The following is a 13,146-nucleotide window of genomic DNA, read 5'->3' as shown; positions in this document are numbered from 1 at the left end:
TCGTAGGGGTCATATGGGCTTATAACTGTGTAAATTTCAGGTGTACATCATTATATTTCACCTTCTGTACAGACTGCATCGTGCCCACCACCAAGAGCCTAGTTTTTATCCGTCACCGTACGCATGTGTCCCTTTACCCATTTTTTCCTCCCCCCAATCCCCTTCCCCTCTGGTAACCACTAATCTGTTCTCCTTGTCCATGTTTGTTTATCTTCTACATATGAGTGAAATCATATGGTATTTGTCTTTCTCAGTCTGACTTATTTTGCTTAACATAATTCCCTCAAGGTCCATCCATGTGGTCACAAATGGCATGATTTTGTCATTTTTTTATGGCTGAGTAGTGTTCTATATATATACACACCACATCTTTATCCATTCATCTGTTGATGGGCACTTATGTTTATACTTTTAAACTTTGATTTTGTTTCTGATGCTCACTGTAGAAGACTTAGAATATAGAGAAATCAGAGTTTATATTTTATACTGTATATAAATCTGAATCATATGCTTTTGAAGTGGTACAATACCAAAAAGACTGTTTCCTTTTAAGTGCAAAACTTGACACTGTGTGAATTGTACTTTCCACTGAATCCTATTGCAAACCAGACTGGGGTTACCTGAGGAGGCCCTCCTGGTGTGAAATTCGAGAGTACCATTGGCCAGGCACGTTTTGATGTATTTTCTTCTCACCTCCTCCCGCCTCCAGCCCCGGTTCGGTGTGATGAGGGAGTGAGAGGCACGGGAGTGAGAGAAATGTAAGTTCCCGTTTTCACTTGGGCTCCGACAAGCTGGGTAACTCACAGGATCCACTTCACTTCTGTTTCCTCAGTGTAAGCAGTACCTGGATCTCTCTCACAGAGATGGGCAATGACTTTAAAGGGCTCAGTGCACAGCAAGCTAAATAATATTTGACAGCTGGGAAAATGACGGTTATTAGATGATATAAAATAATCATATGTTATGCATTATAATTTATGAATAAACATGATTTTTTTGACATACTTGGGATCCTCTTGGAAGCACAATTTTCATCTTGCTTTCTTTCACTTTATTTTTTTTGAGGAAGATTAGCCCTGAGCTAACATCTGCTGCCAATCCTCCTCTTTTTGCTGATGAAGACTGGCCCTGAGCTAACATCTTCCTCTACTTTATATGTGGGACGCCTACCAGAGCATGGCATGCCAAGCGATGCCATGTCTGCACCCAGGATCTGAACCGGCAAACCCCTAGCTGCCGAATTGGAACGTGCGCACTTAACCACTGAGCCACCGGGCCAGCCCCGTTGCTTTCTTTCACTTTAAAAGAGTGGAGCCTCCTTATTCTAAGGCTAAGTCCTGAAACTTAGGACACCACGATTGATTTTGGGGATGCGTTTCAAACTTGTGAAATATAGCATGCTATATACATACACAAAAGAGTAGGATAATTTGCAAAATTTAGTTAACTGACTACTTAAGATTTATGCACTTTACTGTGTATAAGTTATATCTCAATGAAAAAGGTAAATAATAAACAAATAAAGAGCATATGTATGTATAGTTTAAAGACAATGCAATGAACTCATGAGTACCCATCACCCAGACCAAGAAACAGACCATGACCATACCCCACAAGCCCCCACTGAAAGCTCCCCCCAATTGCATCCTCTTTCTCTCCCCCAGAGGCAGCCACTGTCTGAATTTTGAGTTAATCATTCACTTGCTTTTCTTTTCAGTTTCGACATCTAGGTGCACATCCTAACTAATACATCATTTTGTTTTGCCCATTTTGACCATTGTGTAAATGGGGTCTCATTGTCTTTATTCTTCAGTGACACTTCTTTTGCTCTCCTTTGAGCAGTGACTCATCTTTGAGATTGATTCCTGTTGACGAGTGTGGCTGAGGCACCTTCATTTTCATGGCTGTATAATATTCCACTGTGTGACTCTCCTGTGACTTATTTACCCATCCACGGTTGATGGGCGTTCTGGGGGTTTCCAGTCTATACCATCACCTTCAAGGCTTTTTTGGACTTAGTTACAAATATCTCTGGGTGCACATGCACAAGAATATTCCTGGGCTGTGTGCCTAGAAGTGCATTTGCTGGATCCAGGGTAGGCTCCTATTTGACTTTACTGAGCTGTGCCTAACTGTCTTCTCAAGTCTTGGTGTTTGTCACACCTCTTCCAGGGGGAGAGTGCATATCCACGGCTACTCTCCCAATTTCTCGTACTAACCTCTTGAATTTTTGCTGGTCTGGTGGGTAAATTACAGTATCTCATCATGACTTTTTGTTTTCCTGACTAATGAATAGATGGACTATATTTATATAATTTTGGACCCTTTGTGCTTCCTTTTCCATGAAATTCCTGTTCATTTCTCTTGCCTAGCTGCCCCTTTTGGGTAATTGGTACTCAGTCACTCAGTCATTAATTCATCACATTTCACTAAGGATCTACAATTGCCAGGCACTCTTCTAGGTGCTTGGGACACATCAGTGAGCAAAACAGGATATTAAAAGGTAACAAGGGCTAAAGGAAAAAAGATACAGGGGCTTCCAGGAGTATGTGTATGGGGGTGCAATTTTAGATAGGGTAGTCAGGGTGGGCCTCATGACAAGGTGACATTTGAACAAAGACTTGAAACAGATGTGACATTAGCCAGGCAGATATCTGGGGGAGGGTCATTCTGAGCAGAGAGCAGCCAATGCAAAGGCCCTGAAGCAGGAGTGTGCCAGGCTCGCGTGACAAACAGCAAGGGAGCCAGAGAGGCTAGAGAGCAGTGGAGGCAGAATTTTAGGGTTTCATTATATATTCTGGATACTAATGCTTTGTTGGCTGTATGCATTGCAAATATCTTCCTTGTCTTGTCTTTGCACTATGTGATGTCTTAGTGAGTATAGGTTTTAAATCTTAATGTAGTCAATCTTTTCCTCTAAGGTTTGTGCTTTTGGGTGCCACGTTTGAGTAACCTTTTCCTACCATAAGGTCATACAAATATTCTCCTACATTGTCTCCTAAATGTATAGGTTTGCTTCTCGCAGACGAGTCTTCAATTAATCTTGATTTGGTTTTTGTATGTTTGGTAGGGGTTAAATTATAATTTGTTTTTTGCCTTGTGGAGCAGCATTTATAGAAAAGCCCACGCCTCCCCAGTGATCTCCAAAAACAGCCCTGTCTTGGATCACACGTGGACGGGTCTGATTCCGGGCGCCCTGTTCTGCTCCGTTGGTCTGTTCGTCTGCCCTGTGCCAGTGCCACACGGTTAACCACCCTGCTTTACACGCCTTGTCCTCTGATGGGGAAGAAGCCCCCACCTTGTTCTCCTCACTTAAGAACATCTTGGCTTTTCCTAGACCTTTACACTTCCATATGAGTTTTCTAATCAGCTCGTCAAGTTACACGACACGCACATGCGCCATCAGCATTTTGATTGGGATTCCACTGAACCTATATAACACTTAGAGACATTTTAAACCATCATTTCTTTATTTACATGTTTTAAACTTTAAATCTTTCCAAAAGGCTCTTGAGCTGCTTACCTAGGTGTCTAAGAAATCCAGATCACGGAAAGAAGTCAAATAGCCACCAGTGAGGACAAATGTGACAACTGAGCACCACGTTTGCCTGGAGTTGGAGAAAAGGAGAAACTATTTTTTTTTTTTTAGGAAGATTAGCCCTGAGCTAACTGCTGCCAATCCTCCTCTTTTTGCCGAGGAAGACTGGCCATGAGCTAACATCTGTGCCCATCTTCCTCTACTTTATATGTGGGACGCCTACCACAGCATGGCTTGCCACGCGGTGCCATGTTCGCACTGCGATCCTGGCTGGCGAACCCCGGGAGGCCAAAGCGGAATGTGGGCACTTAACTGCTGTGCCACCGGGCTGGCCCCAAAACTATTCTTTTCAATTTGTATGCAGAAGGCTAAAACTAAGGTCCTCAGTGAGACATGTTGCCTTCTGTTGAAATTGCACCCGTATTGGTGAAGGGCCTCGGAAGAACAATAATGAATGCAACTGTTGCATTCGTTGAAAATGAGAACTCCTTTCTATCTAGCACCTTCTGTTAAAGGCCTCCCTTAAAAAGCTGAGAGCAGAGGAAACCAGTCTGATGGGGTGGGGAAGGCGGAGCTAACGTGAGCCAATGCGGCAACTGAGATTTCTGCAGGCTGGAGTTTGGGTCAGGTGGGCACAGCTGGACGTGTACCGGAAAGAAGAGAGTTTGGTGTTAGAACTCAGCTTGGCTACTTTCTAACTGTGAGAACAGAGAAAGTGACAAAACCTTTTTAAGCCTCACTTTCTTCATCTGTGAAATGGAATCTACGATGGCCAGGTAATTGTGGCACTTTGATGACCTCACAAGGACAGAGGGCTAGGTGAAAACCTGGCACGCTGTAAACCCCTGGCGGCTGGTTTGTCCCTGCTCCCCTTCCCGTGGCACCCAGGGTGGAGCTTAGGATCTGGGCAGGACAGACGGACTGTCTCTGAATAGTCCCCTCAAATCCCTCTTCTCTCTTTTGCAACACTGGCAGGCACAGGGATGGCCTTGTGGCCTGGGCCAAGACAGGAGTGTTCAAAATACCTCCCCCAATCTCTACCCATCGGCTTTCCCTCCCTCTGCCCTCCTCCCTGCTCCTGGGGCTCCCAGGACCACCTGGCTTGTGCTGCAGCCACTGGATCCCGGCAAACACACAGTGACCCTGAGATGGAGGAGCCGGGCCTAGAGAGGGAAACCTGCCTCCCCTTTCTCCCAGGCCCTCAAGAGCCGGAGCCTGAAGGCTCTGCGGTTCTCCAACCTGCCAGATGATGAGAATCACCTGGTTACAAATGTGGCTTTGCAAGCCCTGTCCCCAGGGAGTCCAATCCAGGGAGCTGGGGCAGGCAGGGGTTGGGTTTGTCTCAGCCCCCAGCAGTTCGCGTCTTCAGCAAGTTTGAGAACTGCTGAGAGTGGTTCAAAGAGCCAGGGCTCCAGTGGAATCATCCAGATTCAAGCACGGGTCCCCGCAGGCCATACTACTAGAGTGGCCCTTGGTAGGCAGGGTCCTTAACTTCTTTGGAGTTCAATTTCCTCCCTGGGAAACAGAAGGAGATTCGCAGGTTCAGCACGTAGCCCAGGCCCTAGCACACAGGAAGCAGGAAGAGATGTCAGGCCACAATCCGTACTGTTATCCCATGCCGCTGGGGGTGGGCGCTCGTGGTGGCTCTGGGTGGCCAGCCGGTCAGGCCTGCTCACTTCCTACCCCGCTCTGTGGTAAGCACTCCCAGAAGACTGCCCCCTGGAATCCCAGCTATGCCTACCCCACTGTGAGATTCTGGGTGGATCACATCTCTCTGTGCCTCAGTTTCCTTTCCTGGCCAAAGCGAAGAATAATTGTACCTACCTCATGGGCTTGTTCTGCCTGGCACACAGAAATCTTTGAAGCATTGCTAGCTGATGTTATTGCTGTACTCTTTAATCAATTGACAAAAATGTCTTTGTGCCCACTCTTTGAATCGGGCCTGGGAAGGCACAGTGCTCTTGGACTCCCGAGCCAGACTGCCTGGGCTTTTAACCAAACTCTGGCACTGGCCCGCTGTGTGACCTTGGGCAAGTTACTCCTCTTCTCTGGTCCTAAGACTGACTCTTCATCTATTTCCTCAGTAGAACTCAGAAGTGTGAAAGAGGATTAGATGGGCTCACTTGGAAAGAACTTGGGACAGTGCCTGGCACGCGGTAAACTCCGGGAGCGATAAATAAATGAAATCCAAGCCACGGGCCCCTTTTTCCAGGAACCCAGTCTGGCGTGAAAGTCAGCAAGACCCGGGCGCTGCGGAGCTGTCGCCTCTGGCACACGCGCGGGGGCCTGAGCCCAGAATGCCTCCAGAGCAGGCGCGGCCCGGCCCAGGAAGGGCGTGCTCCCCGATAAGCAGGGCCGCGGTCCGGGCTGCTGTCAAGTTCGCGGGTCTAGAGCGAGCCCTGCGCCTTCTGCGGTTCTTTTAAACACAGGTGCGCGTGGAGACACAACATGGCGTCGATAGAAGGCGAAATCAGTACAAAACAAGACGACGGGAGCTATTCTGATTTGACAGAATCTGTGTCTGCTGGCTGGGGAAGCGAGAGGACGCGCGGGCCGGGAGGGGCGCCGTGGCCGGGCGTCTCCCTGCGGGGGGTGGGGGGGTGCCCTGGCCGGCTTGCACCCCAGCCCGGGAAGCCAGCTCGTTTCTTTTTAATGTCAGGGCCCACCTCTCATTATTTTTTAACAGCGGCGTGTGCTCATTTGATTTTTAAAAAATTGTTACATGTACCTAGTCCCCTCTGTGCTTCCCTGGCGCTCGGGGCCTGCGGAGCAGGCCGCGCCACCCGGTCTCCGCGCGCCCTGCCACCTCGGAGGCGCCCCGCGCTTCTCGTTTCCGACTTTTCTGTCCTCATTGAATTTTCTCACTCCGCACATGTCGTTTGTATAATAATTGAAAAACAAAAATACTGCCGACTTAATTTGGGAAGGGATCGCAGGGTGAACGCGGGCGTTTAGTTTAGGATACTTCTGACCCTGCGGCCCTTGGCGCCCGACCCCCTCCGCCGGGCGAGAGCGGTCCACGCCGTTTCCCGGAGCTCCGCGCTCGACCGTTTGCCCCATCAGGAGCCTGGATGGGAAGCGTGAGCTCCTCGCCCGGCGGATGGGAGCGTGGGGTTGGCTCGGCGCGTGGCCGGGAGCGCGGCCCTGCGGCATCTGCACCGGACACCAACGCTGCCGGCCGGCTCTGGTTTCTCAGACACGCCCCCTCCGCCCTTCAGCGTGCGCCGCGTGGGTTCGCCAGCTCCGCGCTTAGGGAATGTATGACCTTGACCGTTGACATGACCTCTGGTCCTCAGTTTCCTGGTCTGCAAATTAAGATGGATTAGAGAACTGGAAAGCATTTACCCCGGAGACCTGACACTTGGCGAGCCCAATGTCCGGCAGCCAGCCGCTGCTATCCGTCTGTCAGAGACCTTGGGGTCACTCAGCTGGTCCCGGAAGGGAGATGACAAAGAGGGAGATATCATAGAAAAATCCTTGCGGTATAACGTTAAGCGAAGGAAACATTATCTCTAACGTTACTGTAGACAGTGTAAGAAGAAAAAGGCCCGCGGGTGTGCGGAACCTCAGGGCGTCATGGGCAAACGCGCTCGATCTGATCAAGAGCGCGAATTTGGGTGAGTTCCAGATAGAAGGATTTCCGCGGTTGTGCGTTAGGCCGACTGCTAGGGCTGCGGGCCCGGGATGCCTGGTAGGAGAGCGCCGTCTGGCATACGAGCCGGTCCGGCGGCCTGGCAGAGCCTCAGTGTGCCTGTCCGTGAGCTGGGACCGCGGCGCGCGTCACGGTGATGGGCAGAGAGCGCTGAACGCGTGCTCATTAAAGGTTCGCAGCCGCGGTCGTAGGCCTAAGAGGCGGAATGCGGGCTGAGCTGGGCGCATCGCTCTCCCTCTGGATCTCGACAGCCTGGCTTGGACCTTACAGCCGAGGGAATTCAAGCCCGGGGGCCCAGAGCCAAGCCGAGAGCTCAGCCCTTTTCCGTTCCTTCACAGAGCCCAGCCCATAACCCTGCGGGGGTAGACAGCGTGCATCCCAGAGCCCCTACAGCGCGCCCGCGGCGTGCAGCTCTGCGCCTTGCGTGGCTCCGGGCAAGCGGTGGCCCTTAGAATCTCTAGATATCTTCCCCTCTCCCGCTGGCAAGTGGGGCGAACTTGGGGGGCAGCACTTACCCGGAGAAGGGACGGTACAGGCAGCGCTGCATTGTCCCTGCACGGCAGCAGGACAGCTCCTGGTCGCATCAGGCCTGGCTTGGCGACTCTTCCCAGGGCGTCAGGGACACATCGAGCCGCGCTTGGCCCCTGAACGCCACGAGCAATGTTTTGTCTGCAACAGGGAGCTGTCGGCCTGACGCCCTATGCCCCCCCCCCCCCCCCCCCGCGCAAAATCTCTGAAAAACCCATATTCCACGGGAACACAACGCCCAGACTCCCGCCCGCTTTCGTACCTTTGTAAGAAGCGCAGGTTACTCCCTCAGGGCCCTGGGGGCTGAGGAGCTGCGGGTCAGCTCCGGGCCCCTGTGGACTGCCCCGACCGCGGCTCAGAGCAAGGTATTCTGGTTATCCTCATTTTACAGAGAAAAAAGCAGGTGTGCAGCCAGCAAGTCCCACAGCCAGCAGGATTTTAGCTTGATTTCGCCTAGCCTCAATATTCTCGTCTGTAAAACCCTGTACAGCAATATCATTCATTGATCGGGACTATGGAGGAATTCATCAAACGCTGAGGGGGAGGACCGCGGCTGGGTCCGGGGGAGGGGTTCCCTGACCTGGGGATTCAGGTGGCTTAGCCACAGCAGGAGATGAGCAGGTCTGCAGGCTCTGGGCTCAGCCGCATTGAGCCGAGCAGCTGGTGAGGCCTGGGCAACCAGACCCCATGCCCTCTTCCATCCCGACTGGGCTGGGCAGTTCAGGAAAGCTTGACAAGAGCTATGGTTCTCAGCTATTCCATCTGTGTAATGGGCTCAGGCGTTCTTCTAAGCGAGATGAGTTATAGTGTGCTCCAATCACAGGGCCCGGGCCCCTTTGCTCTTCGTTTAATGCCCAGCACTGGAACAGTGCCTGGCACACAGTAGGGATCAAGGAGGTGAGGTTGGGCATTCTGGGCAAGCGCCCTCTTTGAAGTCAGACTCGGAATGAACCTCACTTCTACCGGTCCTGGCTGCCTGGTCACAGGCAAGGCATTAGACCTCTCCAGACCTCAGTCGGCTACACTTTAAAAAAGGACCTCCCTTTTGGGGTTATTAACGAGGACAGGAGACAATCCCAGAAAGTGCCTGACAAGGACCCAGCACGGGTTTACTATTATTTTCAACTTGCTCAGTGAATGCCTATGCATGCAACTCGAGACCAGCCGGCCGGCGCCTCTGCCCTCGAAATTCCGTTTCGCAAGCGCCGCAGGCTGAAAGAAGCACACAGGCAGGATCAGAGCACTCTCTTTAATGGGAAGGGGATCCTCATTTCTTACAGCAACAGGTAAAAACATAAATACGGGTGGGTGGGCGGCGGCAAGGCATCAAGGGCCCGGGCGCCGGGCCCAGGCTCGGGGAAAGGCGGCCGGGTCTTAGGCCCAGCGCGCTGGGGCTCCCGGTCCCAACTGGCCGGTGTTCGGCCGGACGGGGGTGCCCGTGGGCGCTCGGAGGGCGCTCCGGGGCCGACGGGTAAGGCACCAGGCTGCGGGATTGTTCGCCCGCAAGCTGCGTAAACTCGGCCACAAACTCTCCCGCTCAGGGGGACAAAGGCGCAAGGGGCAGAACACGCTCCGAGGCCTCCGCGGGAGCGAAGGTGAAATCCGAGGGACGCCGAGACGTGTCGGGAGCCCTCCCGCCCCCGGGAGTCAGTGCCCCTCTCTAGAGGTGGGACCGGTCTGGGGCGCCCCGGGCAGGTCCCTTCCCTACCAGGCTCGGATACCGTGCAGCGTGGACACTCCCGAGTTGCCCTGCGGAATCCCGGGGCTCTGTACTGCGTTCAAGTCCCCGACGCCGAAGTTCACGAAGTTGTTGTTGGCGGCGGCCGTGGCCGACTGCGCCGGGGGCGGCCCGGCCGGGTAAGCGGCGGCGCAGCTGTAGCCAGGGCTGCAGGCCGCGCCCCCGTAACCCGGGTAGGCAGGGTAGGCGTTATAGCCGTAGGCGTTGAGGCCCACCCCGTAGGCGGGCGCGTAGGGCGCGGAGTCCCCTAGGCACGGCTTGCCATCGCGCACCAGCACTGGCACCGCGATCCTGCGGGCTGGCGGCGGCGGTGGGGGCAGCCCCACCAGCTCCAGAGTCTGGTCCTGCCGCTGCCGCTTGCACTTGTAGCGCCGGTTCTGGAACCAGATCTTGACCTGCGTGGACGTGAGCTTCAGCACGCTGGCCAGCTGGTCGCGCTCCGGAGCCGACAGGTACCGCTGCTGCTTGAAGCGCCGCTCCAGCTCGTAGACCTGCGCCTGAGAAAAGAGCACGCGCGGCTTCCTCCGCCGTCGCGCCCGGGGTCGCTCGGCGCCGTCCGCGTCCGGCTTCTCCAGCTCCACCGCCTTCTGCAGCGCGCACAACTCTGAGGGGGAACAGAGAGGCAGAGAGACGCTCGGTCAGGGCGCCCGACCCGCGGAGCGCCCGCTGGGTAGTGGCCGCTGGTGGGTGCCACCCTGTACTGCCTGGAGCGCCCAGCTTGGCTGCGGCCCGCTCTGCCGAGGGCACCGGGCGCCACGGACCGCTCGGTTTCCGCTGGGCAGTCAGCATTTGTTGAACGTCTACTATGTGCCAGGCACAGCTCTAGGCCCTGGAAAACAAAACAAGAGAGGCCCTTGCCCTCGGGGAGTTCACATTCTGGTGAAGAAGATGGACAGTGACTTAAGATTTCAGGCTGCAAAGAAAACAAAACCAAGTGATGCGCTGGGATGAATTAGATTAGGGCTACTTCGGTTTGAGAAGCTAAATGAAGGGGACCGAGGCCTCACCCCAGGGTCGGTCACGTTGTCTCAAAGTCATGGAACTGAAAAAGCAGAAGGCCAAGAGGCGTCGGTTTGCTGATCGACGGCTCCCGCGCAGCCGCCGCAGGATTTGTGCGGGGCCCCAGAAGCCGCGGCTGGGCCTGCAGACTCAAAACCTGCCCGCGTGCACGAGCTGGATTCGAATTGGTAGCGACCAATGCAGCCCGCCGTGCCAGCCAGCAGCTGTTCGTGGGCCTTCCCTCTGCTCCCAGACAAACCCTTCTGGGCTCACAGCGGCCCTTCGCCCACCCCGGCCTCCCCCGGTTCGCGCGGACCCCGCGCTGGGCAGCCGTCTCCCCAGCCTCCCCGCGGAGCTCGGGGCTGCACGCGCGGCGGTCCGGCCGCCTTCCCCAGTCATCTCCTCCATTGCCCCCGCCTTTAGTCGCGCGGCATTTTCTAACTTTTTCCAGGAGAGAACTTCTAGGCCCTGGCCGCGTCGCGAAACTGTGCTGGAAAAATAAAGCTGCTAAGTCAGATTCCTGAGTGTCCGCAGAACCCCACTTTTAGACTAAGACTCCTGTTCCCAAAGATTTCACTCTGCTGGCACAAAGGAGGAAAGGCCCCAGAAACGGGTTACAGGTGAGCTACAGAAGGGTCCTGGACCCTCCTCCGGTCGTGCTCAAAAGCATGTCTGGTGAGCAGCATTTTAATTTCTGTTTAGCGGTTTTCGTCAGATCCTCGAAAGACTCTTAAATTCAAAAGAGATTTTTTAAAAAAACTCTGACATAGAGAATATCTTTCTTTCTCTGTTCTGCCGACCACAAACCGATCGCTCAACTTAGATCCAGGAGCACGGCTGCTGCCGCCTGGGGCTTTGTTAGGCCGGAAAAAACTTTTTTTTCCCTTTTGTCTCGTTTCTGATCATCTCAGTCCAGCATTTCCTCCAAACCTCCGATTGGACGCTGGGCGCGAGGGACCTAACGACACCCTCGCTTCGCACACTCCGAGCGCCCGCGCTCGGCCCTCCGCCTAGGCACTCGCGTCTCCTCCACCCAGGCCAGAGTCTCTTGGCGGCGGGGTTTGGGGACAAAAGCGACCCAGAGCGGAGAAGGAGCTTCTGTTTCCTCCTCACCTTTCTTATCGCCTCGAGGGTCCTTGGCCGGGTCGGGGTCGCCGTAGGCGCGCGGATAGAAGGCCGGGGCGGCTGGGAAGGCAGGCGCGCACTTGGCGGGCGAAGGCGCGGGGCCCAGCTCGGCGCGCAGCTCGGGGAGGCCGGGCGCCGCGGCCTCCGGCCCCGCGTAGGCCTCGGGCTTGAAGGCGGCCAGCATGCAGGAGGCGGGCGCCAGGGTGGCCTCCAGGCGCGCCGAGAGCTCCCCGGCGGCCAGGCTGCGCTGCTGCTGCTCCAGGTTCAGGATGTCTTTGACCGAGAACGGCGTGGGCGTGAGCGCAGGGCTGGGGAACATGGTGGCTGCGCGCGGCTCACAGCGCCAGGTGGGCGGCAGAGAGAGGCGCTGCCCACGGCCCCTGGCAGCCTCCCTGCATGGTGCCCGGCGCTCGCCCGCGCACCGGCCTTCCTGCTCGGGATGTGGCCGGGCGGCAGGTAGTGCGGAGCACAAGGGGCAAGAGAGGCGGGACCAGGCCGGAGGAGGGGGACTCAGCCTGCCATTGGGCCAGGGGCCGCGTTGACAGGAGCGATGAGCAGTTTCGTGTCACCTAATATAGTCATACGGCTCTAAAAAAAAAAAAAAATCCTGCCCAGCTTTTTAAAGGGACCGCGACGCGTTTGGAAGGCTCTTCTTTTGCTCCTACAGCCTGAGATTTCTCCACACCATTAGCCCGAAAACCCCACTACGGCGCATGCACAGGAAAGGACCTCATTCTCTGAATCTGGCCTCTGGGCCGCGTCGGATGGATTTGGGATTTGAAGAAATGTTCCTCAGCCAGTGAAACAGGGTGGGAGAGGGAAGGCTTGGGCGCAGGGCTGGCGCAGGGCACTTATTCCCAGGAGTCTTAAAGGCTTTATTACTGAAAGTGTGTCTTACTGGGAAGAGTGTGAATAAGGAAAGCTGGGGGAGAGAGTTTGCTGGGGTGATGGCAGGAAGGGGACAATTTTGGGTTTCTGTTTGGCTTGTCCTACAGGGCCAGTCATACCCCCGTAGTCCCCTGGGGGCTCCTGGGTGAGTCAAGCTGAAAGGCAAGGTAGGTAGTTGCCAGGTGGGGAGTGGCCATCTACTACAGTAATGCAAGTTCTACACGCACAACTCCAGGGGGCACCAGTTGCTGCCGGTCTCCTCCTAGAGAGATGATGCTCCCCGTAATAATGAAACAAGCCCAGAATCCCAGTCAGGAAGCTCAGCTTCCCAGAAGAGGTCTGTCTTCCGGGGCGCCTTAGATTATCCTGTTATGGAGACCACCCTTCCTGCCTCCCTCCTTACCCTGCCCTCCCTGCCTAGCAGCAAGGCCTCCAGGCCTCTGCCAGCTCCAGGGCCTCAGCCCGGATTTAGCTGTCTGGCCGGCGGGCTCCTCTGATCCCGGCGTGGCCGAGATTTCTCTGAGGTCTCTGGACGGGCTCCTATTAGGGCTCCCGGGCGGGGACGGGGCCAGGCGCATGGGAGAAGGGCAGGGCAGGCAGGGCAGGCAGGGCGTTAATTTTCAGCCCAGGGGCAGTAAAGTAGGAATCTTCTGTCAGACAAAGCTGCCAGTGTTTCAG

At 54.9% G+C, this 13,146-nt stretch overlaps 1 protein-coding gene across 1 annotated transcript; it reads right to left on the bottom strand.

Moving 5' to 3' along the window:
* Window positions 1-8,953: 8,953 nt before the first annotated feature.
* NKX2-5 (NK2 homeobox 5) lies at window positions 8,954-12,123 on the bottom strand. The gene is made up of 2 exons (XM_005614765.4): window positions 11,569-12,123; window positions 8,954-10,060 (listed from the first exon to the last, which is right to left on the bottom strand). Exons 1-2 carry the CDS (start codon window positions 11,897-11,899, stop codon window positions 9,423-9,425), a joined length of 969 nt encoding a protein of 322 aa, XP_005614822.2. The 5' UTR covers window positions 11,900-12,123; the 3' UTR covers window positions 8,954-9,422.
* Window positions 12,124-13,146: the final 1,023 nt, after the last annotated feature.

The sequence above is a fragment of the Equus caballus genome, chromosome 14 (genome assembly GCF_041296265.1).
Source record: "Equus caballus isolate H_3958 breed thoroughbred chromosome 14, TB-T2T, whole genome shotgun sequence".
In the NCBI taxonomy this organism is placed as follows: Eukaryota; Metazoa; Chordata; class Mammalia; order Perissodactyla; family Equidae; genus Equus; species Equus caballus.
Note: the sequence above shows the minus strand (reverse complement) of the source record. Positions and strands in the feature narration are given on the sequence as shown.

Excerpts from the sequence above, each read along its gene's own strand:
- NKX2-5 (XM_005614765.4), bottom strand. The coding sequence starts at position 11,899 with ATGTTCCCCAGCCCTGCGCTCACGCCCACGCCGTTCTCGGTCAAAGAC. Across the intron at positions 10,061-11,568 it reads CCCTCGAGGCGATAAGAAAG|AGTTGTGCGCGCTGCAGAAG; the intron begins GTGAGGAGGAAA and ends GTTCCCCCTCAG.